This window comes from Tauraco erythrolophus, chromosome 5 (genome assembly GCF_009769465.1).
Source record: "Tauraco erythrolophus isolate bTauEry1 chromosome 5, bTauEry1.pri, whole genome shotgun sequence".
NCBI lineage: Eukaryota > Metazoa > Chordata > Aves > Musophagiformes > Musophagidae > Tauraco > Tauraco erythrolophus.
In genome coordinates, this window is record NC_141469.1 from 4268500 (window position 1) to 4296195 (window position 27696).

The 27696-nt window shown below is 40.4% G+C and overlaps 1 protein-coding gene across 1 annotated transcript in view; it reads right to left on the bottom strand.

Annotated features, from left to right (window-relative positions):
• The window catches only part of LOC104376539 (N-heparan sulfate sulfotransferase 4), an 81802-nt gene that overhangs the window by 24698 nt on the left and 29408 nt on the right, over nucleotides 1-27696 (bottom strand). Inside the window, exons 2-5 of the mRNA XM_086611589.1 lie at nucleotides 27405-27492; nucleotides 22345-22499; nucleotides 13317-13502; nucleotides 11483-11611 (exon numbers count right to left, since the gene is read on the bottom strand). Of these exons, the coding sequence (XP_086467715.1) occupies nucleotides 11483-11611; nucleotides 13317-13502; nucleotides 22345-22499; nucleotides 27405-27492 (558 nt within the window). The remainder of the gene's footprint in view (nucleotides 1-11482; nucleotides 11612-13316; nucleotides 13503-22344; nucleotides 22500-27404; nucleotides 27493-27696) is intronic.

The window sequence follows — 27696 nt, forward strand, 5'->3', positions numbered from 1 at the left end:
ATAGATGTGCTTAAATAAGATCTGGTTCTAACTGTGTTTTGAATGATGGAATGGATTATGCCCGTTATCATTAACGTGGCACTTCATAGGCTCCAGATAGGGAAAGGTAGAGTCTCTCAGAGCAATACTGACTTTCCCTGTGGAAATACCTACCAAGGACCCTGCACATGGGGTTGTAGAACAACTGTAAATCATCCCATTTAAACCGAGTCCTCTTATAAACACTGAGTGAGACTTTTTACCAGGTTACTTTCTTTCAAATTGCAAGCAAAGAAATGCCAGGCAACTTGATATAGATTGGAAATGCAGGAAATTTATCATTTGTTTTTTTAGCTGTTCTGCTGTCATGTTGCTATTCTAGGAGTTTTATGAAGAGCTGACTGCTCTGTTACATAGTATTCATAAATGATGATTAATTAATCCATTTTGGTGGTCTACTCTGAGCAAACAAACCTCAGAGTTAATTTAATTCTCCACTCTTGCTTTCAGAGGAAAAAAAAATACAGCATTTTCAGTTCACTAGAGGATATAATATTCTCAAATCAGCCACTTTCCAATTAATTTTGAACGGCGAACACAGCAAGGAAATTTTGTTCGTGTCCATTTACTTCTATTAAGGATTCATTTTCAATAATCAGAGAATTCTGAGTCAGCTCATTTTTACCTTAAAGGCTTGCTCCTGACACTTTAATAAATTATCGTATGGTGTGTGCTTGAAGGTAACAGATTCTTTTTCTCTTTACCCAATAACCCTCTTGTTGGCACTCAGTCATTTATTACTATTTCTGCCATCACCTAACTTGCTGGGAAGTAATTCTGATAAAGTACCAAAATGCATGGTGTGGAGTATCAGCTTTCTTTAAAGAAGGAAAATGTCATGAAAGAAAGAGGAGATGTGTAATCCTTGAAATATTTTCTTCATGCTCTGACTTTCAGGCTAATTAGTTTCTAAATACACTGCTGAAGGCTTGAGTTTCCATGGGATAGTCTTTTCCTGTACCAGCTCTTTGCAGCTGGGGTAGCCATGTGGGATGAAGGAAAAAAGAATGATTTTACAAAGGGGAAAAAAAGATTTAAAAGCCCAAGCAAGGGTGGAGTGGGTTTATTCATACACCTGGAGTTGGAAGATATAAGTGGCTTCAACTTGTATTTTTGTCTTATAATATTTCTATCATGTTATCAGCTCTTACAAGGCTTCGAGTTGCAAAAGGGAATATTTTCAGGGGAAGGGGCGATTGTACTGTAGATAGAGGTATGTGTGTAGTGTGCTATCTTTCAAAACAAATGTATCTTGGTTATATTGAACCTTACGTGCGGTGGCAGGAAGAAAACAGAAGTGTTTACGATGCCCAACGTGCATAGGGTGTAAGTATTTTTCTGAATAAATAAGAGATATTACCCTCTTCCTTGGGAAAAGCTAATGGCTGTGTCCTGCAGTTATACAGGCAGCGTCTGGCCGCTCTCGTTTACTTCGCTGTAATATTCACTTAATGCAGTAAAGGTTCTTTACACTGTCCTGGCAGGTTAATGGGTGTCTGTACGAGGAAGAATAAGGCCTAACTCTGTCTTTTTTAAAAAAATTCATTTGTTATGTTTGTGACCATTAAGACAACTTCTGACATAGCTGGTTATTAAAAATGCTCCTTTTCAATTGGGTGGAACGAACATAGCCCTCTTGTCCTGTTGGACAGGGACACGCCTGTCCCTACAAGGCAGTAGCCTGCTAATTATGGCTTAAAAGTATTGACATTTTAGTAGTGGGGAGATGGCTTGCTTGCTTTTCCCTGTTCCTGAAATACGCTGAGATGCTCTATTCACAGGGCCCTTAGTAAAACTGCATTATGAATTACTTTTGGATTGCAGTGTATTTCCTACAATGCCCAAGGTTATTTTTTATTCTTTCTACAGCTATGCTCAGAGAAACAAAGCAAATAAAAAGAAAAATATTAGTAACACTCAAGATGTTTCATAATAACACTCCCAAATCTCTTGTGGAAGGTATAAATTAACCCCTCTCTGAATTTACTTTTAATATTCTGAAGCAATAACATGTGATTCTCATCTGTTTTTGTCATGAGTGAGAGCAGGAAACAAGAACAAAATGTTCCAGGTATGGCACATGTGGGACATGCAGAATCTAGATCTAACAGACTGGAAATGAACAATAACCCCTTAGTTACGGTGAGAGTTTAAAAATGTAAATGCATTTAAGTGGCCTTCAAAATTAAAAGCGTCCCATGACACACACAAAGAATTTGCCTATCTCTGCACCGTGTGCTCATGCCTTGTTCAAAGTTAGAATAATAATGTACCTTATTATGGACTGTCTGTATCTTCTCCTGAGTTGAGTTCAAAGTTACCTTTCAATCATAAGTCTGATTTCACTCTCGACATCCAAATTCCCACAAAAGAAGCTAATCTTCCTGAAATTCATATGCCACATTTCATCTTAGGTTAAAGCTTCTTAGGGATGTTTGATTGAAGTAGGAAGAGGAGTTTAAAAAGTCTTTAACTTTTCCCTTTTTCTGCTACTTTTCTTTTTTTAACTTTAAAAATAGCTTGATGTGTCAGCTGCAAATATGTCTTATTTTGTTGGCTTTGCAGACAAAAACCATTTTGTGCAGAGTATGCGTGTGTCTCTAGATACTATGCGGTGATGCAGGTATTAATCTAGGGTAGAGATATTTTTATATATATATAAAATACAATGCAGGCATGGCCTGTGCAAGTTCTTTATGGTGGAACTGTAAAAAGAAGACAGTGGGAGACTGAATTAAAACACCCTGGGAGAAGAAGGGGAAAAGAAGAGTTAGTCCAGCTAAGTTCATGCGTGTAACAAGGAGGAAAAGGAAGGAAGAATAGGAAAAGAAAAGCATCATGGTAATGGAGACACCGGATATAAGTAGCAATGTGGTCCTTGGTAGAGATCTTCAATTGAACCACTTCTCTAGGGACACCTGACCTTATTGCTTCAGACTACAGAAAAATCTTAATTCACTGTGTGCAGCTGTGACCAGGACAGAGATGGGAATGTCTTGAGGTGGTGAGGGTTTCATATTAGGTTTAATTTTTCGCAAGCTTTTCCCCTATTTGAACGTGCCCAAAGATTGGGCCAAACTTCTGAAGAAGCTTTGCCCTTGCATACACTGTAAGGTCTACAAATACTTTGGTTTCAGCGTTGACACTATCTCTCAGAAGCAGTTGGTGGCTGCAGACCTGAAATGGGGCTGGAGTGGAGAAGTAAATAGGAAGGGAGCTGGAGGAAAGGGGTGGCAGGATTAAGGGTTATCCATTAGCTTTTCAAAGTGAACAGATAATGTGAAAAACATGCGCCAGACTGGCAAGTAAATCCAAATAACTGACTCCTCAACTGAGCAAGTGGGTCTTGCTGGTTCTTAAAGCCTGGTGGGCTTATTTCCGTGTTAGTGTTCGACTGAGGTGCGTTTTGTGCCGTCACTTGTTGGCTTAATAGAAAGCTCTCTGGTTTAAAGAGGTGTTTGGTGCTTTTTTTTTAAGGAGAAATTACTCTTCCTCTTGTTTGTAGGGATGATAATATTTCGGGCTGTATTTATTAGCTTATCTTGGCTGTTCAACGTTTATGACTGTTCTTTATCGTCTGTGAAGCAGGGGAGTAAAGGAGACAAACCAGAAACAGATAGTGGAAGACCTTGCGGATGCTCGAGATGTGATATATAGAACAATTTGTGAAAGCATGCTTTAAATATGTCAGAGCATTTCTCGGGAGACTCAGTGAAGGGCAACGGTCAGAGAACATGGACTGAACCCACTTAGTTTTGAGCCTGACATTTGGATGTGGAAAATCCTCCTGAAATTGAAACTCTGATGGATTTTTCGTAACTGTTTTAATGAGAAACCTGCTTTTTGCTCCTGGAAGTTTGGGAACAGTATGTTGTGAACAATTTTTTTAATTATAAATTTTCACGTTTTATGTTTTGAAGCAAAGCAAGGGATTTGCTCTGTTCATCCCGTTTCCTCACTCCACCTCATGCTCCCTGTTTGTTCATGACAGCAGATGATGTGACCGTGCCTTAGCAAATATGTTGCTCTGATTGGCACATGACAGCTTTCATTCTATAGTTCTCTTTCAAAAGAAAGAAGGTACCTTAAAGCAGGTTGATTTTAACGCTATTTAACTTGTCTTTGTCTACTGAGTATGTTCAAGACATTCATGGTTAATGCTTGATGGGAAGGTATTAAAAAAATAAGTAGCAAAGAAAAGGAATATAGTGCAGCACTGGTGAAGTGAACAAAGAGGAAGAGAGATTTTACAAATATATTCTGGAAATGGATGAAGTTGTTCCAAAGGGAAATTAAGCTAAGTAAATAATGAGAAGTAGAATTAAAAAAAATGCTGAAAATGACTGAAATGTTGAACTTTCTGAAATGCCACAAGTGTTTTTATGGTTATGTAACCCAATGAAGCAAACATTAAGAAAAAAAATCTTGGAAAGCACCTCAAAGCACTGCAAGTATGTTATATAGAATTGGCAAGCTTGAGAAAAGAGAGCAGGAAATGATGCTGTTCAAAATGGTTTAAAAAGTAAATAAATTTTTAAAAGTCTTAGGTTGACTTGGTTTTTTTCTATTGAAGCAGTGAAATGCTGTACACCTGCAGAAAACCGAAATATTTTTTCACGAGGGATAGGGTTGCTACAACAGTGGTCAGATCCAGAGAATTTTCTATCACATTTACGTAGCTGGGCAGCGTTATCTTCAGATTAAGGACATGGTATCCTTCTGGTCTAATGCCCTTTGGTATTAAATTCCTGGCGTTGAAGATATGTCTTCAGTAGCAACATACTTTATTGAGGAGAAATATACTTTCTTGTTTTAAGATCTAAGTACAATGACTACAGACATACGTGCTGTGGCAGAACAGTGCTAAGAATCTTACTCTGTCTTGCAAAAAATTAATTTTATTATCAAAGTTAGGTTAGGCATAAAAGCAGTTTTGTGTAACTTTTTACATTTTTGGTTGACGTTTGAGCTGTCTTTTTTCTCTTCCCTTGCTAATTTCTATTGACTGTAGTGGTTTTGCTGCTTTATTTTCACCACTGACATGGAGGTGCTCATGCTATGACTTTTAGTTTTGCCCTAGTTAGGATTTAGTGGATAACTGATTTTTGTTGTTTGTCAAACCACAAAGTTAATAACATCATGATAATAACCTGACACTGATTGGAACATCTAGCTTTGGTCTGGCATGGGAGAAAAAAAAATTCAGTTGAATGTTTCATTGCTTTTCTTGTATCAAATAGTAAAAGAAAACTCCAAGAGCACAGTTATGTCTCATTTTCTGTCCCAAACTGTACGTCTGTTTCTTATTTGTAAATACATCTGAAGCTCCTTGCTGTTGTTCTAAGCCTCCAAATGAAGGAAACCCTCCAGAGAGGAGCTAAATTGATACCTTTTGAAAGAGTTGCACTATTTAGGTTTGTTTATTTCAAGCCCAGTCTATTCACTGAGGCTTTTTCCACTAACTTTAATGTGCTTTGCTTTGATGTGTTTACGCAAAGAATAAGTACCCCAAACTCCAGACTTGAGCAGCCTTCTGCATTAGCTGGATCCTGGAAAGGTCTGGCTGGGATTCTTGTAACCCTCATTAAAACTCAAAGTAAAGTTGGTTTGATTTCTGTCTGTCTTGGTGGAATTTATCCTTCCTCTGCCTTCTACTAAATCATCTCTACCAGACATGACTCATCTTTAGGATTCATAAATTAGAAAGTGAAAATATCTCTCTGAGCCACAGAGTATTCAATAGAAGCCATTAAAAAAAAAAAAAATCCATCAGAAGATCCCCTTGACAATCCCTCTGCAAACTATTTATCCTAATGCAGTGTCACTGGGACGTTTTCTAATTTAACCATCTATGTGGTATTGCTTCGTGGAAGTGCAAACATTTTTGGTGTATAAGCTTAATATTTATTTGCGATACATTTGCTGAAATTGCCAACTCCAACCTGAGTAATGGACGGGGCTGCTGTAAACCACTTGCTGGTCAAGGCTCAGGAGGGGGAAAAAAAAGAGAATTTGCCAGTAGCCTTCATTGGTGGCATGTTTTAAAGGTAAAGGTTAGCAGCTATTCAGATCTTGCCTTTTTCAAGATGTAGTCCCTTACTTCATGCAAAACCTTCATTATCTGCTGCCTGCTCCTTGCTGAGGTCACTGTGACCTTCTGACGTGTGAAATACATGGAATATATAATCACAGAAGAAACAGTGTTGCAGTCACTGGTACTGCAATGTTAATGTTACTGCTTGCTGTTATCATTAAGAAAGTTTTAGTCTGACCCTAAATTAGTTGTAAGTAAATTCTTCCTATCTGGTACGTTGTTCCTGTTTACTAAATTTGCTTCCTCACAGTTAATTATTCTTGAAGTGTGCTTCAATAATCAAACTAATTGAAAAAATGATTAATCAAAACTTGATTAGTTAAGGTGTGTTCCTACTTGGACTTGTCGGGGGGGGATGGGATAAAAGATGATAAATCGGTGTCATAACAGCCTAAGGAAACATCAGCTCCTCTGTGCTATCATTTACAATCCATCTTCACTGCAGAAATCCTGGTAAAAACACAACTACAAATCAAGTCCCTGCTTTGTGCCTGGAAACCCTGGTCTATATCATCCAGGCGAGGCGTTGTCCTGAACAAAGCAGGGCTGTAGTGCAGATGCGATGTCCATACAATGAGAAGAACCATGATCTATTATTACTTGTGTTTGAACTCTGCTGGGGGCTGCTTCAGTTAGATGTGATTGGCCTGTTCAATGTAGCGATGCCAGTGTGGAGGGAGCAGTAGGTCGGTGGTTGAGGAGCAGGCAGTAGACCTCCTGAAAGTGCATGTTGATGCTGACTCGGGTTCTGTTGTGCTTGGCTGCTATTCATGCTGAAGTTTATTCATCCACTTAGTGTGTGTCTGCGTCTCTTCAGAACAGTTTGTCACTGCTTATTCACAGACTTTCAGGTTTGTTTCTTTACCCCTAACATCTTCAGCTAAGAGTCCAGAAATAGCTTTTAGTTTGTTTTTAGACAGCTAAATGGCTGTAATCCACAGCAAAAGGTGGTGGTGTGCTGATTTTAATCAAGGCACTGTGATTATTTCTAAAATTTGAAACTTGAATTGTGTGTGTAGGGGGTGAAACCTGTAATAATTCTATTTATCAGAGACTAAAGTATGGCTTTTCACTTCTGGAAGCCTTGCCTCAAAATAGCTGTGGACAAGAAGTGAACTTTTCTCAGCTGTGCTCCCTAAATAGTGAACATGTATGGTACTGGTTGGTGTAAAGGGACAACTGTTAGACTAGTAAGATGAAGCAAGGAAGCTGGTGAATCGAGCAGCAAAGCTGATGCTGAATGTTGAAGGGAAAGAGGGATCCAACTGTGCAGCACCTCTTTGCACTTTCTCTAGCTACTGTTGTTAGTCTATTTCTTAATAATCAATAGATGTGCCTACGTGTCTCTTCACAAGACAAACTGAAAGTGAGAGAAGTTGTTTTGGGTTTAGTGCTCCAACAGCTTCGGTGATTTCCATGCAGTGGTAGGGGATGCATTACAGCTACATTTTTGTGTAGGTGGGGGTATGAGATGTGGAGCGTGCTGCTCCTCTGTGTCCACTCATGGAGTAAGCTCATGCCTACGTTGCGCCCTCCATGTAGTGTTTCTGCACATGTGGCTCAAAAATAGAACAATTATTTTGTATGTGTGTCTGCAATAGTGCGGTAACTATGTTGTTGCTTTAGAGGGATGTTATTATGCATGACACAGGTAAAATGTGTTGCATGCTCAAGGACATAGAGCAAAAGAGTGGAAAGATGTGAGGGTTGAAAGCCTGCTAGGAATGGTGTTGGAGGTCTGCAGAGAGCCAAAGTCCTTGTCTGGACTGGCTTTTTGGAACAGTCCCTAAAGTAAACCATCCTCAAAACCCAGGACCAGGGTTTTGATTTGGAGAAAACTAGGTAGCTGCCTCCAGAAGAGAAGCCAGGAGTGCATAGACACTTGTGCCGTGTGTGGGAGACCAGCTCTTACCAGAGCTGCTTTGGGAAGATGTCATTGAACTGCACAGCTCACTTGATTTTTGATTCAAAAACTATGCTTACAATTATTTGAGTTGATTTGTTTTTATAGGAAAAGCATCTATATTTTCAAGCATCTCAAGCCAAAATCTTGTTATATATCACATGTAACTTGGAATTGTTGCCCAATTATTGCTAGGTTCCCGTACAGAAACGTAATGTAAAAACTGGCAAAGGGAATGAAGAAACCCACAGAAATGAGACAGACAGGCAAGGACCATGAACTTGCTCAGAAACCTTCTAACTTCTAGCCTACCTGATAATCAAAACGGCACCTGATAAAATAACAAAATGATCGTCTGCTATAGTTGTAGAAAGGGCTCTGCAAAATCAGGTAGTCATTTTTTGTGGTTTTAGGGTTTTTTTTTTTTGTTGTTACCCCTGTGCTTTGCAAACCAGGTGGGGTTAGTGAATGACACGGTGCAGCACAGGGCAGATAACTAGCTGCATAAGGAAATGTTGTTAGAGGTTGAACTTGGTGATGCTTTTCAGAAGATACCATAGATTTTAGATATTAATCTGCAAACTTTTGCAAATTAACCACCAAAACACTACATCTTCTCGTATGCTGAATAAAAGAAAGGTCTTCCCATTGGTTAGTGTGTGTGCTGTCCAAGCTCGATGTGTAAAAAAAAAAAAAAAAAAAAAAAAAGAAAAAGAATTTCTAAACATAGATTTTGTTTCCTACTCACACCAGCTTCCTTCTGAGATAAGGCTAGATTTTGCTTTTGCTGTTGTCAGTAGGTGCATATTTCATAGGGCAGTGTACCCACCTGACTTGAATGATGGTGGGGTTTTGAGAGCTCACACATGATTAAATTATATTTCTTCCTGTCTGAATAAGCACTTATATTGGAACAGATTCATACTTAACTCAGAGTTAGAGAAGTACATGTCAGTATTTCACTTGTGTCGCTTAGCTCAGTAAAATATCAGTGTTGATGAGGCAGAGATGGAAAATCATGGAACTGGGAGGGGAGAAGCAAACATTAATAGTATAGAAAAGCTGTTCTTTTAAAATACTACCCTATAATATACATTGCACTCTCAAGTTATTGGAACATAGCTTGGTCAAAACAATGACTCCATGTACTGAAGAAAAAAGAAAATCTTGCCCCCTCCACCTTTTCTTTGGAAGACAGTCTTCTAACTGTCAAAAACATCACAGATGCGTGATTAAACCTGGAATGCTTTGCCTGCTGTGGCATATTGCCTTCCTAGGAAAGGTCCTATCTATATTGCATAACTCCTGAAAGCTACAGGGCAGATGGTAGAACTGCTTCTCTCAAGTATTCTTTGTGTCATGTTCAGCGGGGCACCAAGAGCACCTGTTTGCTGCAGGACCCATCTAGGGAGGGATTTGGCCCTTTCCTGGGAGAAGCAATTGGACCCAGCTGGGAAAACCTTCTGTGGAGCTGGCACAAGCAGCTGGGTGTGTTAGACCTCCTAGAAGGAAGATGTTCCAGCACCTCTGAGGCTGATCCTGCTCGGGAGGTGCCTGGAGATTCTAGGCTAATGGATTATGGACAGCATAACAAATGGTGGCATAGGCCGATCTGACTTCATTGGGTTCAATAATAGCCTTTAAAATAATTTTTAGACTAATTGAAGAGCCAGCTTTCCCCACAGCCTCAGCCTGTCTTTGGAAAGACCCTTTGGACACCATTGTTTAAAGGATCCAGAGGCTGAAATTTCTAGGAAGCAACTGTGAGCCTGTGCCTTCTTGCTCATTTGCTGTCAGTAAGAAAGAAAAACCTGAAATTGGGGAAAAGGCAAGTTTTAAGAGAGGAAGTCAGGGTGGCCAGAGTGTGCTTACAGGCTTGGACGTGGCGATTCACTGAGCAATTGGGCTATTCTAAGCATCTCTTGAGGAGTAAGAACATACTCTGCTACAGACCGCTATACTGCCTAAATTTGAGGAAGTCTTCAGATAGGCAAAATCTGCACAGGTATTGATCAAAGTATGATAAAGTTAAGGATCAAATCCAGCAGCATCCCAAGAGAGTGGTAAGCCAAGTTACACTTAAGGAAACAGAAGAAAAGGCAGCCTGAGAGAGCTGCAGGTCATGGAGAGACAGGATAAAGAACAGGCATATTTTTTTATTCTCCAATTAGGTGTCATATGTATGGTACAGAAAAATTCCTCGTAGAAATGTCCCATTTCTTTAAGCCCCCAGAATCTTTGTCTCAGATGCCAACTTAGCTCCCCAGCTGAAATTTTCACCAATTATATAATACCAAAATCTATATTTAGGTCTCTAAATAAGTGACCTGGATTTGAGAGTTAGCCCCACCTGGAGTTTCTTTAACACTGCAGAGAAGTCAATGAGGACTGCAATTTAAAACCACTGAAAATTGGGCCATCTGGCAAGACAAGACATTTATCTTGTGAGTAATATAGCTTGTTTGGGTGGAACAGGAAGAAGGGAGGACAATGGCAAAAAAATAATTGATATATGATTTTTTTCTTTTTGTTCTTGTTCTCCCTCCTTCCACCTCTAGGCTGCTGTCTCAAATGGCGCCAGGCTCTTGTTCACAGGCAGGAGAACTGTGACTTCAAAATATGGAATTTGCAGTCAGGTGGCTTTCCTCCTTTATCCTTGGTAAGCCCAATCCCACCTGTGCACCCACAGAGTGTTGTCGTTAAGTGTGTGCATGTGTATGTTAGCACAGCGCGGTTCGGACCGCTTTATTGTTTGAGACAAAATTGTGTGATAGCTCTGCAAATCATCCTGAAAGTGTGAGGCACTTTGAGTTAAACCATATATATGTGTGTTGATACATCTGTAGTGTGTTTGTGCACATGTACGTACACATCTATAGTTTCTGGTTCATGTAATGTTGACAGAAAAAGAAACACAGCACTGAGCAAAGCAAAAATGTTCATTAGAAGGCTTTGTACTGCTCGAGGTACTTCTTAGCTGCACATAACATAGTTTTAAGAACCAGTGGTGGGGGAATGATATTGCCCATATCACCCTGGAGTTTCCATTGAGCTATATCAAGAGTGCCTGAGGAGCCAAGCTTACAGAAAAAAGGAAAAGTGGCATAAGATAACAATTTATTCTCTACCCTCACTGTTTTCTTTCAGTGTCAGTTAGACAAGTCAGTGCACTTGTCTCTCATGGGAACCTGGTGTCAGGTTGGGAAACAGTAGGAGCTGAAATCAATGCATTTTCCAGTAACTTGTTGCATACAGTTGCAGTTAGAAAATTAGCAGAAGGCATTTTGCTCCTTTCCTCTTAAACTCCTTATTACCTCTGAGCAAGTGGTCTTGGTTTTTATTTCCCAAACAAGAGCAAAGAAAACTTATCTCCTCCTTTCCTCCCTCCCTCCCTCCTTCTTCCCATTAGTTAGAATGTCCAGAAAACAGCAAAAGAAGGTACCTACGGGATTCAGGAGAATGGTGAGGAAGAGTTCACCTCCTCGGATACTTTTGTCCAGCTCCTGAGGACCCCCAGGATATTCCTTGTAAAAAATAGTATGAGTGAAAAGGCCACAGGTCTGTCGAGGGAGCACCTGAGAACAAAAGAAGAGCGCTGTTGTGGCATTAACTTCCTTCTGCAAACTTAGCCTCGCACAGCCACCCGAATCCCTCCAGCCTTTGTTTCCCAGCTCCGAGAAACAAAACTGCAGCCCTTTCTGCCTCCGTGCTCTGGCACGTTTATTTATGGGCTCCTTTGTACCTTCTGTACTCCCGTGGTAAGCAAGCACGGTCCTGCAGCTGGGGAGATTTCCAGCTGCCAGCTCTGAAAAGCTGCGACACATGCGCTGAGCTTTCATGCAGACTGCTTTATTCAGCTCGTACACTTAGAATAAGTGTTTGTTTCCTGGCATTTGGAAGAGGAGGAAAACAAAAAGCCAAACTTCTCTCCCCTTAGCAAGGTTAGCTTATTAGCAGCTAAATAGTGCTTCCTGCCCATCTTCGCTATCTCAGGCCATTAATCTTACTGTTCTTGAAGCATGGAACTGAATTTGTATTCAAGCCTGCGGACTGCAAAAGACGTGGTGCTTCTTACTTTCCTCAGTCCTGAAAATCATACTGAGCCCCTCATTCCTGTTTGTGAAATGTGTACGGGACTGGTGGGATGCTCACAAGAGACCAGCCCGAGGTCAGCTCCCTGTCCCATTGTAAATCAAGAGGCTGCGTGTCAGAAACAAGCAGCTAGCAGGCGTGGGAAAACAAACTCATCTTGGAGAACTACCTGGTTCAGCTCCGTTATTAGCTAGGTACTGTAAGGTAAAGACAATGCCTGTCAGGCCTAATGGGTATTGCCTAATCCATGCAGAGATATCATTTGCCTGGGAAAGGCCTTTTGTTTCCCTTCAGTCAGTGTTTTTGTTTCTCTACTCAGTTAAAACAACAGATAAAAGCTACATTCAGTGGAGTGTTTTGACATGTGTGTAAATGCACTGCTGAATTTGAGTCTATTTCAGTAGTAATTGGATTCTGTGCACTAACTTCTTCGTTTTGGTTAAAACATTGCTTTTGTCTCATTTAGGGTATCATAATTTTGACTTTATGGGCATAGGCAGTATTCAAGTCAGCTGGGACCTTAAAGCATCCCTGGATCTGCCTTTGAAATATTTCGAACTTCACTTATGCATATCCAATTTTTTTTTCACGTGTCTGTAAGGTTGCAGCTGGCTGGTAAGACAGGTCAAATCATGATAGACACGTTTCTGCTCTTCGTGTAGCTGTAGCGTGTGTACGAGGAACCTTCTCTCTCCTCGCACACATGTGGTCTGGAAGAGTCAGACTCATGTCTGGTCCTTGGCTCTGGGAGTTTCAGAAGCCAAGCTGGGAAGGAAACCTCGGCCTTGGAGAAGTGTCATATTTGCTGGAGGAGATGACTTAACACCTGCTCGCCTTTCGAGGTGGTGGATTTCTAATCCTTTCATGCATAAAGATGAACCAGAGCTTTAAACATAGGTCTTGGGCAGTTTGAATTTCAAAGTATGCATTTATAACTCGTTTGATAGTTGATGGGACTACAAGTACACTTAGTTTCTGAGGATTACATTTGCAGTGGCCTGAGTTTGTGTGCCTTTTTTAAATAAAAAAAAAAGACTGCGTAACAAATGCACTATTTTGGCATCCTTACAAATCCTCGATCACAGAGAATTTTAATGATTGCTGTAAAACTTGAAGCATTTGGTAAAAATAGCAAACTTTGGAGTCACTTAAAGTACTATTGCTATGAAGCATGGAAATGCAGTGTACCATGATGCCATTGTGGATGAAGCCCCGTCTGTACCGTGCAGGCTTCAGGTGTGGGTATTCTTCTGTGCTGGTCACTCGGATGTGCCAGACCTTCTTCCAGGCCTCGTACAGCTGGATGTGAACCGGGTAGACCCCGGAGTGGTGCGGAGCCACTGCGTACCCCATGCCAGTTGGTATGCCATGCTCCTGCAACAGACCAGAGGGAGGAATATATTTAGGAACAGAAAAAACCCACATAATTATTCAAAGCTTATTTTTCCTGCAGACAGCAGCATCAGAGAAGCTGTTGTCCTTGGACAGACTTGTATCTATTTGTATGTAGCACAAGCTAAAAATGGGAGGGAGATGAGGGGATCTGGTGTTTTAGTTTGATAACTGCAGTGGTAAAAAAATCCTCTTGGATTATGTTGTGTTACTGTTGTACGGAATAGATTTGCCTGTCTGTTCATTACATATTAATATGCATCCTACCTGTTTGGTTCTTTTCAAAGGTAATCTGGTGAGCTGATGCCGCTTATTTACTAAGCTATCGCACAGCATTAGAGAGGTAAACAGATGGAAAAAATTGTTACAGTGACAAACGTGGGATTTTTGGTTTCCTATTTCCAGAATAAGAGCAAGATTCCTTCCTGAAGTAATAAATAAATATCCCCCTTAGCTTCTGAATTGGCTTTTATTTTTTCTGTGGTACTAAGGTAGCAGTAAAAAAAAGCTGGACTTCAATGGACTTCTCTTTCATTTCATGAATATTTATTTAGCTCTATTTCTATGAGGATATATGTGCATTTTCGTCAACATAATCTATAGGTTATCCTGAAAATACCTTCCAATGGCACAATGCGGTAGTTAATGTGCAGGCAGAAGGAATTAAGGAAGAAGCTTAACTGTGAGTGTGCTGGGCATGTTTGCTCCTGACGCTCTCCTGCCTTTGTTCTTCTCCCCATTCCTCCGATTCCCAACTTAGTGTGGGCTGTCTGAAAACCCTATCGGATGTCGAGGCCTGATAACCACATCTATAGACCAGGATATATTTAAAAGAGAGCAAATGACCTGGAGTGTAAGCTATACATGTGAAAATGAGGTAATTAGTTTCATTGGCCTGAGTGACTATTGGTAAACGCATCCAGCATTTATCAGCTACTGGCAGAAAGAAAGGCTGCGCTATGCCTCTTCTCCTGCTGAGGCTCATTTCCAGCAGGTCCAGTAAAAGCCCTTTTCAACTCTCCCATGGCATTTCCAGGTTGCAGGGTATCCTACTGCTGTGGCTCTCGCCAGATCCCTTCGTGTGCTCTGGGTGTTTACTGAATTCATTTTACTCTTGGTACTACAGCATACATCAGCTGTTTCCTGTTCCCATAAAATTGATGTTCAGAGGGAAATGGCTAAAATGTGAGATGATTTTTTTTTTTGTCCTTCCTCTTGCCCACATTATCTAAGAACTGTTGATTACTTTAATTCCAGGAACAGCAGGTTTTGCTGGGCATCTGCAAGTACTTTGCAAAGAAAGGCTTTTGGTTCCTTGACAAAATTTAAGTTAATCTGTGGGGAACACTTGTTCATACATAATGTAACACAACCACTTAAAATTAGCTATTCCTTATTAGTGAAGATCTTGGGTTACTGACTGATCTTGAAAAAAGAAACCTAAACTCACAATTTTGTAACTTACTGAGAGCAAAATGTAATTTCTGCTTATTAATGTTGTTACCTACCTTAAAGGCATGAGTCAGTTTAAGGGTGAAATGAGGAATAGCTCTATAATGAGAAGTGTTAAATCACTGTATTTTTTTCCTGTGAACATGTATAAAAGAAAAAGCTGTATCTCAAGGTTTCTGAAATATCTGGCCATTTATTACTCTGCCTGAGTAGTCTATGATGCTCATGCTGTCAAATATACCGTGTTAAATATGCTGCATTAACTTGAATTTACAAACCTTTACCAAATGTGTTCAGGGAGTATACAGACATGTAAATGTAGGGCAAGTATGTCCTGAGCTAGATACGGAACACTGCTGTGAATGACATGTCCAACAGTAGGTATCTGGACGAATACATGCAAAATCCTGTTTATCTACTTAATATTTGCTGCTGGTATTGCCATAGCAACACAATGGTGAAATGGTAATCTGCCACTCAAAATAAGGCAGCTTTTCATAAGTTCTCAATATAAAAAGCTAATTAACCTCTGAATAAAACCTGCACACTACATAGTTCATCACACAAATACATGTCAGTCACTCAGATACCGGAGATGACTTGAAGCAGAAACAACTAACAGACCATCAGATTTTCTTTGGTCAGTTCCCAGTGTGGTTTTCTTGGGTAAACTAAATATTGTATGCCCTCTTTTAGTAATTTTTGTTGTTTTGTTTCTTGTTTTCTTTCTCATTTTGTTATTAAATTTAGTTTGGAATTTGGAACTAATGTGTTAAAGGAGGAGTACACATTTGAAATCTAAGCTATTGGACAAAATGAGAGAGGCCTGTAGTGACTATATTTTCTTGTATATTCCAAGGAACAATTTCCTAAAAGATTATTTTTGAGGTTATTTTTACATTCAGGACTTCCATTGTTTTGTTTTTTTTCCAAAATTTCTTTGAAACGTTTGTGGGTGTGTTTGTCTAGTTTGGAAAACTTCTGGCCCTTTTTGGCTTTGAGAAGAGCAGCATTACTTTCCTTTGCATGCTTAAGCTGGGACCCCAGAGCCATTAATTTTGGACAGGTTAAATAAGTATTTCTGGTTTACTTGTGTGTTAAGAGACTTTGAATTCCAATTTAAATGACAATGTAAGCTGAACCTGCAGCAGTGGATGAATTGAGTATTAAAGGAGAATACTGTTATAACCTGTGACATAGGGGCATGATGATTAAAACAGATGTTGAATTTTTCGTCCTCGAGGCACCAGTGAGCACGTGGTATGCCTATCAGACTACTACCAGCTCAAAATAACCCTCCCCCTGATGCTTGCGTTGTGGCCAGCACATCTGGCCAGCAGCAGCTGCTTCACGTGGCTTCAGAGCCCTGGGAGTCACTGGCTTGTGCTGATGCACCCAAGCCAGAGCAACAGGAATTGGGAACTGAGACCTGCTGATGCAGCCTGGCTCGTCTGCACACCCGCCAAAGTTTCCTTGCCCAGAGCCCGTGCGTGGGACAGGTACCTTTAGGGGTGATCTGAAAGGCTGAAGCAATCTGCCAGGGCTGCTTATCTGTCTCAATTATTGGTTTTGTTCAAGCAAGTGAAGATTTGCTTGCAACTCCTAACCTCTTTTGACCTTCTTATTTGTACAGAAATGAGCTGTGTTTGCCATGACTCAGTGTGTGCTGTGCGTGCTTATGCTGCATTTGCCAAAAAAACCCCAACCCTTTGCTAAAGAAAGGGTAGGTAATGCAGAATGAGACTGCTCCCCAGAAGTAGGTATATTCTCAACATGGAAGTTTGTATTCCTATAGCATGCTTTCTGTGAGCAGATGTTGGAAATTTGAATAAAAAACAGCATCTGGAAGATTGACTACTTATATTAGCAAGATCTAGTCTGACAGAAAACCCCCAGTTTTTGATTGCACCAAATATTACATGTCCTTGTTAAAATGCAGTAAAAAATGAAATGAAACAAAAATGGAAACTGTTATAGTACAACTGGCGTTCTGGTTCTTAAAGATCTTTGTTGTACAGAAACATCTAATGTTGGCCATTGTCAGAGAAAGAATAAAAAAGCGAACTTTTAATTTATAATATCTTTTGTCTACTGTAGATCTTTTCAGTCAGCTCAACTTCGGTGTAAAGTTTTTTTTAGATGAATAAATTAACAATGCAACCTCAGTTATGTTTGCTAAACTTTTTGACTTTGCCCAACAGTAGGTGATAGTAGATCTAGTACTTTTTATGATGTTACCTTCCAAAGTTAAGGTTTACATAAGCTTTGCCTAATTTTAGTACTGAGCTGTATTTTGAAAATTGCTGCATGAGTGAGATTTCTCATCAGAGACTATATGTTACTATGTCAGTTGAAAATACTTAATCAGTTTCTCTTATTTAGTAAATGTATTGGTTACTTAATTGCTTGTCAGCCCTCACAAATGTTGTGTTGTATCTTATCCTTTATGGACACTTGGTTTTTGTTCTCACGGTTTATGTTTCTGGATAATTGAGTAACTATTTCAGCTTTCAATTACTTTTAGTTCAATTCTAAACTTGAAAAATCTGCTTAAAGGCTCTCTAGCTAGACAAGCATGTTGAGCAAACAAGATGATGATTATTATTGAGCTAGAGAGGCTCTGCGTGTTGGTATTTGCTTTCATGGCTGTTTTTTCATTTCCATGGTGTGCTGCCTTGCCCCGTGGCTGTACAATGCACCAAGCAGAGAGTACACGGGGTCTTAATGAAATTATTTTTCTGGTGTTGACGTCAGATCCCAGATTGACAGGGTGATGGGAAAAGCCAGCTTTTCACCAGTCTTACGAAGGAGTCTCCTAGATATCATGCCAACTTGTGGCTTAGGCATGCCTCGCACCACAGCAGACTATCAAGAGGCAGGGAAAGTGTTGGGATTTAAGATCTTAGGTTGCTGAGGATGTGAAATGAACAAAGGCCAGCCCTGAGGAAGCCATATGTGGCTAGAAAATGCAGCAACTCTGCATGCATGCGGTACTAAATGAAGCAGAGAAAGTAGAGGCAGTCCTAGAGATGTGCTGTCAAAGCATGCTCCCGATACGGGCAGAAGCACTAACGAAGGTGGACTATTTCAGAAGGACCTTAAGGTTAGGCAGTAGAACAAATCTCATCCTGTCTGCACAGCATAATGTTATCCTATACATGCAGACCATTGACAAGAGTTTTTTAGAGGCTATCTCTAGTGGGCATCTCTCCTTCCTAACATTAACTACAGATATTAATAATGGGACAAATCAGACTCTCTTTTCATCGCATGTAGATACTTTGCCTTTGATACGTGGTCACTGGTCTTCGTATCATTGGTATTTAATTGGTATATTAAAAGCTCACGGTTTCTTTGTGGTTTGGGCAGCTCCAAAGTTTCAGGCAGAGGAAGGGCTAATGTGTATCTGTAGTTGGCTTATAGTCAGGAGATGGAAGCCAAGGAGTGTTACTAAGCAGGCTCTGAATTGTTTGGTTTGTCTGTGTGCATCTCTGAATCGATTTGTTTGGTTTGTATATGTGTCTCTCTCACTTCTTCGTATCAGATCACAGCTACTTTTTTTACAGCCCATGATAGTTTTTGCCCTGTCTCTACTGTGCTTTGGGCACATGTAATCACAAATGAGCACAGAAGATAATCACTGAGCAAACAAATCAAGGGACAAAATCAAGAGCTACAGGTTTTGGATTAAATATATTCTACTTGGTTTTGTCAGATAAGGATGTATAAAAGGGAGGAGGAAGGATATCTTGAGATTAAAGGATGGCAGTGAAAACTTGGTTTGTTTTATTTTTGGAGTATGTACTATCAGACACTCCTTCTTGCGCAATTTGTTTCCCTCTTTGTGTATCAGTTGCACTGCCTATAAACAAGGAAAATAATACTTGAGATGCTATCAGTTTGCGAAATTTAATCCAAGGCTTAATCCATTAGTGTTTTTAAAGGATTGTGGGATCCTCTGATAGAAAAACCCAGAAAACATGATCAAGTCAAACACAACTGATAATGAAAATGTCGTTTGCCATTTCCTTAGCCAGGCTCTGAAGCACACTATCCATATTTACTTAAATAAGATGACTTTGGGATAGCAGAGTTCCGCATTGTCTGCAACTTACTTTACCACAATTAACATCTGTGGCTCTTGTTCCAGTGACACTGAGGATATCGTGAGCGCTTGAGAAGAGGTTTGGCTGTGAGAATGGGGCTATGGACGGGGGCAGCTGTGGGGTCCATCACGCAGGCACGTGTGGACAAGGATTTTGTCAGGCAAAAGTTCCCACGCTGCCTGCCGGATCCAGCAGTGGGGTGATAACATGTATGAAAGATGTGAGAGCACCTCCTCCTCTCACCAACTAGGCATGAAACAGAAGTGATGAATATCTCAGTGACATATGACATGTAATAATTTGGAGGGCTCTTGTTAAAGGTAGTCTCCTGGTTCACAAGCAATTCACGTGTCAGGGAATCCTTTGGAGACTGATGATTTTACTAAGCCCCAGATACACAGAAGTATCCATATCTGCACAGAAATCAAGGCAATCAGACACCTAATTAGCCGCTAGTATACAAAACTGTAGAAATCTGATTTCTACTTGTGTTTTGTGATACAGCTGTTTGAGGCAGGCTGTGATTGTGAGCCCCATTTTATAGAGTGTTATGATAAGGCAGGGATATATCCATGTAAAACAGAAGGAGGTCTTTGATCTAGTTGCCAGCTGTAACACCTGTGTTTCTTGCCTGTGTTCAGCAGACTGTATGTCACTAGAGCTCCTGCAAAGCAAAGGTTATGCGTACAGTGTAAATACAAGAGCAAATAAAAATTGTGCTTGTGTATGTTTATAGCTCCACATGATCATGTCCATGAAATACTGTTTCAGATGTGCTGGCTTGTGTTTATTAAGCTTGACTTCAATCCACAATATTCAAGAGAAAGACAGTCCTTTCATGAAACCTTTTCCCCCCCACGAACAGCATCGATCTCAAGGCTGATACTCTCTTGCATGGAGAGACTGCTGACTGTGGTGGGATTTGGGTGCAACTTTCCGGACAGTGTGATCTGTTTTAGCTTTCTTTCAAAACGATAAAGTCCAGAGGACCCAACAGGTCTTAATTGACAGAATTTTTGGTGTGGTTTTTGGGATCTTAAAGCCATCTTGACTGTTTTTCTCAGGTATAATGATGTGCTCTCCTATCCTGAAGACCCTATTACCTTCTTACCCATGTTTTGTAAAAAAAAAAAATTAACAAAGAAATACCACATTAGGTGAAGATGGAATGTTATCATACTTCCAAATAATTATTGTGGCTTTCTTTGCAGAAAGTGACACAAAATGTTGTCTCTACCTGCAGCTAAAACAGGCACTGGGGAGATATGGTCACTAAATGAGAAATGCACGAGAAAGTGGCATCAGCATTAAGCTGTGTTCCCTGGGGTATAATACTAAGTACAGGTATTAGAGCACAAATGAAACATATATAACTTGAAGCAGATTTTTCCATGTATGTTCCAGATACCTAATTTAAATTTGGATCTGCGCTGTGAAGTCAAAGAATAATGAAAAGAGGTTTGCTTTAACTTTGGGGGACTTAGAGAAGTGCCCGTGTAGATCAGGGAGTTCCTTTCCCATTTAGGATGTGTTGCTGAGGATGAGAAAGCAGGGGAGGATAGTAAACTACTCTGAAGTTGTGGCTGGGACCTCTCTGATAGCTATCAGGAAGGTTGTCATATCAGGAAGACGAATTTCTCCCGCAGAGAGGATTTCACAGGAAGCCTTTTGAAAAGAAATGTTCTCATAAGGAAATTGTACAGCTCACATAGATTCAAGGTGAAGAGGTTGGTACAACCCCTGTCCAAATGTTAGCAGGAAATAAAACTAATAACAGCAGCCTTTCACTGACACCAGCTCCTTATTTATAGGCACCCTAAGGAGTCTCTACCCTTCGGTGGTGATAGGGACATGGGTTTTATCTTTCTGTCGTTTAAGTTGCGAACAGATTCTATTACAAGCCCTGTTTTCAGGCTATGTTATAGATTTTACTCCTAAAGGTGGTTTGACCTAGAGGACTTGATATTTCCTGAAAATACTAGGAGAATTTCCCCATAGGTTTCAAGATGAATGGACCATGTATTTTTGAGTTACAGCTAATTTAAAAAAATTACTCTTGCATTTAACTTCTCAACTGTATGTGGGTCTCTGGGCCAGGCTACGCAAGAGGCATGAACAGATCATGCCAAGAGTGAAGGCTGACAGTGAAGCAGAACTGTAGAAGGAAAAGAAGTCATCCAAAATGCCTCTGTACTAACACCCTGCCAAGAGGGAGATGGCACGGGGGGCAAGTCTGGCAAGACAAGGAAACAGTTAAGCCATTTTTAATGATTTTTCTTTAAAGGTTGTTTGGAAAATATTTTCATAAACAAGGGAATAATTTGCTTCCAACTGCTTGTTCAGGCATCTGCCTCTGCAAGCCCTGATGTTCTTTGGCTCATGTGAGGGACGGGAGGAAGAGGCAGCTGCTGGCTGGCCTTTCTGAGCTGCGAAGGGCTGAGACTTGTGTTCCCTGAGCAGCAGAGAAAGCCCCACGGTGTCACTCTGCTCTTTTGAGTGGCTCTGGTTGCTTGGCAGTGCTATGCCTTGTCAAAGACCACACAGTGCCTTTCCAAAGCGAGCACTTATAGATTTCAGGTTTTCTTTGTCCTGCTCAATAAGCAAGTAGCATTACCCTGAAAGAACTCTAAATGGTTTCCACCTGACCTTGAAGTACAAGTACTCTTAGCTCTGGGCAATGCTCTTCTAACTTAACAATGCAAATGAACAAAAATGAAACATCATTATCTATAAAAATTAGCAACAGGTTAGCTATGTAAAAAGCATATTTTTCAAGCAGGTCATCTAAAAAAAGAACAGTGAAATCCAGCAGCTTCACTTCTTTGCTTCATTAGCTTAAAGATTTCTCACAAACCATACACAACTTTTAGGGTTCACTGTAACTTCCTCTCTCCCTTACTGAGGATGCTTGCACCAGACATCAGGAAGCTGATTAACTGTGTATAAACTGTCTAAGGCTTCAAAGGTCAGCTGATAGCTGCTGAGATTCCACTGTTACTGATCCCCATGGTCTCTCAAGGTTGCTTGGGTGAAGGACTGCTACCTCTCCAGAAAGCCCATGTCTGTGAAAAAGGCTGAGACAAAATTCAGCCCAAGTTTGACTTACAGAAAGGGTTTTTTGGGGGCTTAGTTTCCAATCTTGCTGCCTTATTTGCATATCTATGTAAACATACATATATAATATAGATAAACATAAAACCAGCTTGGAAAGCTTAGCCATAACACACAAAGGTATCCTAGTGAACCTTTTGGTAACTTTTACTCACTAAGGCAAATTCTTTGTTGAGGATCATCTGCTCCACCAGTGACGACTCATTGTGGAAGAGGTGCGGCTGCATGTGACTCCACATATGGGGAAACCACCAAAACTCATCTACCGACCTCAACAACAGGTCATCGCCTTCATCTTCCTCTTCAGTTCCTGCAAAAGAAAGGAAGAAAAAAAGGTAAAACAAAAGCACAGCAGTCAATTCCCATAATAGTTTTTTAAACACTGAAGAGGCTGCCATAAAATGTAATGTCCTTGGCCTGGATGTCTCACTATGCTGCAGACAGGCTCTACCGTATCACAAAAGGAGTGAGGCGAATTAACCCTGGATGGTAGCTATCCCTTTCTTTTCCTGGCATGGTGTTAACTGACACTAATTCTAACAAGAATTAGTTTTCAAGGGCTGATTGCTGTGCTGTGTAATGAACTAGGAGTATTTAGAAGTTCAGGCTTCCCATGAAGGTGGAGTTGGATGGACTTGTACCCACCTGCTTTGGTCCTGCCAGACACTGCACAGTCGTAGCTGGCCAAGGTGGCATCACAGATAGCTGTGTGCCAGTCTTATCACCTCCCTCCTCCCTGATAACTACTTTGATTTTTATCCTTGGTAAATCCAAGTCTGATAATTTCTGGTAAAGCACGAAACAAGTTTGCAACAGCTTCAAAATATAATCAGGTGGAAAACACGAAGCTGTAATGGCAGAGGGGTTCCAAATATTGTTTCCTGTGGTTCAGTATTCAGTTTTTGCCAGGTTTAGTCTTGAAGTAAAAACTATCACAACTCCTGTGCTCGTGAAGAGTATCTGCTTCAGGCAGGAGCAAGCACGTGCGGTTGTAACCAAGAAAACCTTCTGTTTCAGGAACAATACTATGCCACTTCCACCATCTGCAGACACATGCCTAGTGCTTTTCCAAATCAGAAAGGCCAAGCTACATTTCAGTCACTTCACCCTCAAACTACTCAACGATATTCAGTTTAGTAGCAGCCTTCCTTCTTGTTTACCATTTGAATGCTTTTATTTAGCTTCAGTCAAAGAAATAATCATTAACATCAATCTACTGATGCAAACATAAGATATCTTTTCTTCTTACGAGTCTTTCCATGTTTTGCAAAAATTATTGGAAGAAAATGCTCCATGGATGTCAGTGTTTACTTTTGTGGCGTGAGGCAGCAATGCAGAGATGGCTGTTCGGTACATGCACTTGAGGTCTTTGTTTTTATTTTTCATTTCTGTGGTGTTTTTTGAAGAATGCTCCTACACAAGGAGAGCATTACTTTGAAACTTTCTCCTGGTGTCACTGAATCGCTTTACTCCTCTTTTTGCAGCACTCTGCAAGTTCTGAGAAAGTTGCTCCTGCTGATGGGAGCACTGCTGGAAAAAGAAAACAACCTTGTTTTCTAGGTAATTCCTTGTGGAAAAGAAAGAACCGATGGCTGCTCCTTCTGTGAATGTTTGCTCCTTTGTGCAGAACTTGTGTATGCTGCATCTGCTGGATGACTGCTCTCGGTTTTTGGGGTATGTATGTGGTTCACTTGCAGTCACCCAGGCACGTGCAAAGGAAATGTGATTGGGGGAAGAAACTTAACATAGGCTTTCAAAAGAGAGCAGAAGAGAAAGGGACAGGAGTTTGTGTAGCCATTGAAGATCTCTTTGCTAGCTGGTAGAAGGTAGAAAACTGAGGGTAGGGATGGAGAGGGAAAAAGTGGATATTTGAAATATATCAAGAACTACAATCATTAAACCTAAGATTTAGGTCAAAGTATAATTTAGTGCCTTATTAACTTTTGAAGTAGTGTGGTTCTTGAAATAGTTTAATTATCAAAAACTCTAATTGAAAATCCTATTTTTTCTTACTAATTTCTTTGCAAATTTAGATACAACTAGTCAAACTTTGCACTTTTTTCCAGTTTAAAGAAAAACAACCACACCCTGTAATAGTAGAGCTGAAACAGAATGGTTGGAGGTTTAATTTTTGGTGGTGGTGTTGCTATTGAGGGTAATTTTCTTTACAAACCTTTAAAAAGAGTGTTTGACTTTATAAATTCGTAAGTAGCATTATTTCAAAAAAAGCTCATGCAAAGGTTTAATGGAATGTTTGGTGAGTGCTTATGTTGAAATATTTCTGCCCTATCCCTTATTCAGGGTATTGGAGGCAAAACAAGGGATTTTTAGGTTTTAATTTCTTGTACAGTCAACACTCTTTAACTTGCTATTTTTATTTTAATACGAATCCTGGAAAATGCAGGAGACCTACAATCAAGGAGGTGAACATGTATCTGCTTTGAGATGCAGTGTGCACTTAACACAGGTAGGTAATACTTCAAAGTTTGTCCATGATAAATAATCCCATATTTTAAAATTAAAACCATAGTTTAGAGGACTCGAGCTCAAAACTGAAACTAAGTTTGAAGTTGCTATCAATAATCTTATCAATCTTAAATGCAAACCCTGAGAACGTCTTAATTTCTGTTGCCACAGCATAAACAAGTAGAAAGTGTTTGCTAAAACTGCATAACTAACAGGGTCTACTCAGTTTTTTGCTAATGGCTTCTGCAGTGCGTAGTTTACCAGTGCCACAGAAGGGAACGGTGGTGGTGGTGAGATGATGAGCTACTTGTGCACAGGCATACCGATGACAATCGGTATTTGTAGTACAGATGTCAGCAACATCTTCTGACAAAAATGTATAACTGTTTAATCTGCCAACACATTTGCATGCTGATCTCCTTCCTGTAGTTTTAAAATGATCCAAGTTTTGGAAAGGAGAGAAAAAAATCACCCTTTAAGGAAGTCAGTAAGGCACAGCAATTGCAGTGTGTTAATAAAACACGCTGAATATCTGACAATAAAAGCCTCTCTGGGTAAGCAAGCCACACTTACAGTAATTAAAGAATACCTTTCCATGTTTTATTTATAATGAGTCAATAAAGTGTATATTGCATGGAGAATACTTTCAAGTCTTTCTACTAAGCTGATATGACAAAATGCCACCACTGAACTGTAAATGAAGTGTTCACTTGAACTCTGATGCATCACTAAGTACAGGTAGCAGCAGGTCCCTCAAAGAGTTGACGTGTGTCATTGCCTCTGTTGAGTAGCTCTGTGCTATTTTTGTAAGCCTGGAGAGCCTTTGCAGGACAGGCACACGTGCACATTCTCCTGTTTTCTCTCTACAGCAGCAGCAAATCTGAAATTGGTCACCTTTACATCAGCTGGGCAAGAAGACCTGTGACAACAATATGGAGCTTGTTGGGTTGAATGAAGAAAAAAATGTATTGACAGGTCAGGGGTTTGATTTTTTTTTTTGTAGAAAGGCTGCATGTTTGGTGCCAGCCACTGTCTGGTATGTCATAGTATTGATAATAAATCATCTCTTTTTCTACTTTCTCCACTGCTTGAATTACCTTTCTCTGCAGTGGACGCTGTAATGGCTGATAACAGCTTTACTCTGTAGATGGCCACAACTGAGCAGCATCCTACTTTCGAGCGGCTCAGAGCCTTGGGCTATTTTTGTTTATTTTGCAGTATTATGCGTGTGTCCAATTAATCTCCAGAAGAAGTAACTACACAGGCAGGTCAAGATCAAGTGAGGAGAATACTGAAGTTGTCTCCAAAGTTGCTCTCTAATCACAGGTCTGCCACCGGCTTGTTATATGACTCCAGGCGACTAATTCCATCTCTCTACCTCTCATTTTTCTCAGGCTCTCCAGCCTGTATCTTTAGTCTGTAAGGTTTCCTGGGCAGCAGTTGCTTAGCATTATGTGCTTGCACACGGGGAAAAACTGCCTGGACTTTGAAAGTGACAGTGATACAAATACGTAGTTTGTTTTTTCTTCTCTCTGCTCATCCCTCAAATACTGCCTCGTCTTCCCTTCTCTCGGGGACCTCTGTACTCTCCCAACGGGTGCTGAAATAGAGACGTAAGAGCTGGGTAAACTCATGTGTTTGGCTTTCAAATACTGGCAATGAACGGGGGAGTCCTGCTATGCCTCGACTGAGAGGGGTGACCTGCCTTACTCCAGCTACCTCATGGCCCGTGACAGCTGGCACTGCATCGCTCCTAGCTTTTAGACATACCCTCCCATCCTCTTGCTGCTATAATGCTTCCTCCTCCGCTCCAGATAAGCTTCTCAGCTTCCCTAGCATCACTCAGGGAGTGTCACTAAAGGCAGCTGAAAGGGTTGACAGCTGAGGATTTTGGAGCTGGTCTTTAAAGGTGGGAAGGGTATGGGATTTGGAAAGGAGGAGGATGGGAGATGTCTCCTTTGAAGTGAATCACTGAGTATGTCTTTTTTTGCCTTAGCAGTACTGTGAAGCAGCATGGCTCAGTGGTAGCAGAGGGAAGCCTCAACAGAGGTGCAGCAAAGTGTTAAGGAGAAGGTGAGGGAGGAGGGAGGAAAAAAAAATAAGGGGGCATTGTGCTGTGGAGAAATGGAGCAAAAGAGAAAGGAGTCATGAAGAGGAGGAGGAGATATAAAAGCACCTAATCTTCCACAGAAACAGAGTGCAAGTGTGCAACTTGTTACTGCATGGAGTGTGAAAGGAGCAGAGTTTCAATACAAATTTCTTTTCATCTTGTTTTGCTTTTATCATCCCTCTTGATTTGCAGACCACTGAGATAAATTGCCTTTACAGTCATAACATCTTGTGCGTCCCAGTCAAACACTTCTGCCTCTTCAGAAGTTTTCAAATCTTTTGTATTTCATCACACCTATGATACTGGAAAAACTTTAGTATGTCTTCTGTGCTGTCCTGTCTTTTGTGGCATTATAGAGATCTTACGGCAAAGGAGGCACAGCAGCTGCTAAGATTTACCACCACACACCTCTCAGAAAAGCACCAAGGGCATCTGTCTCTTCCAGAGAAGCTCATCTGTAGCGTGCCTTGGCCCCTTTGGGCATGGAGTTAGACACTGGATGCTAAAATGGTGAAGCAGGTATTTTGTACTGCTCTGCTGAATCAAAGTGTTACTGGAAAAGGGCATGTTTAAAGCTAGGTTGAAAATCCTGTCACCTATTTAACTGCAGCTACCTGAGAGCATAAAGTTCCTTCTTACCTGTGTGGTAAAATTTTCCTGAAAATCCAAGGTTGAAGGTAAAATTTGCAACCTGAGTGCGCAGTAAATTTTGAGTCTCTAGTAAAGCCTGAAATAAATAAGAAATTAACATGTATTTAGAAAAATGAATATTAATTTTTGGAATGCCTCATTTTAAATGTTGTGTCCAACTGCGGAGATACAAAAAAGATAGTGTTAAATGTTTCACATTTTATTTCGGGCTTACTCTTTTTTTTATAAGACTATTACAGTGAGCTTAATGTGTTCCATCCGAGTTAGATGGTTTAGAAAT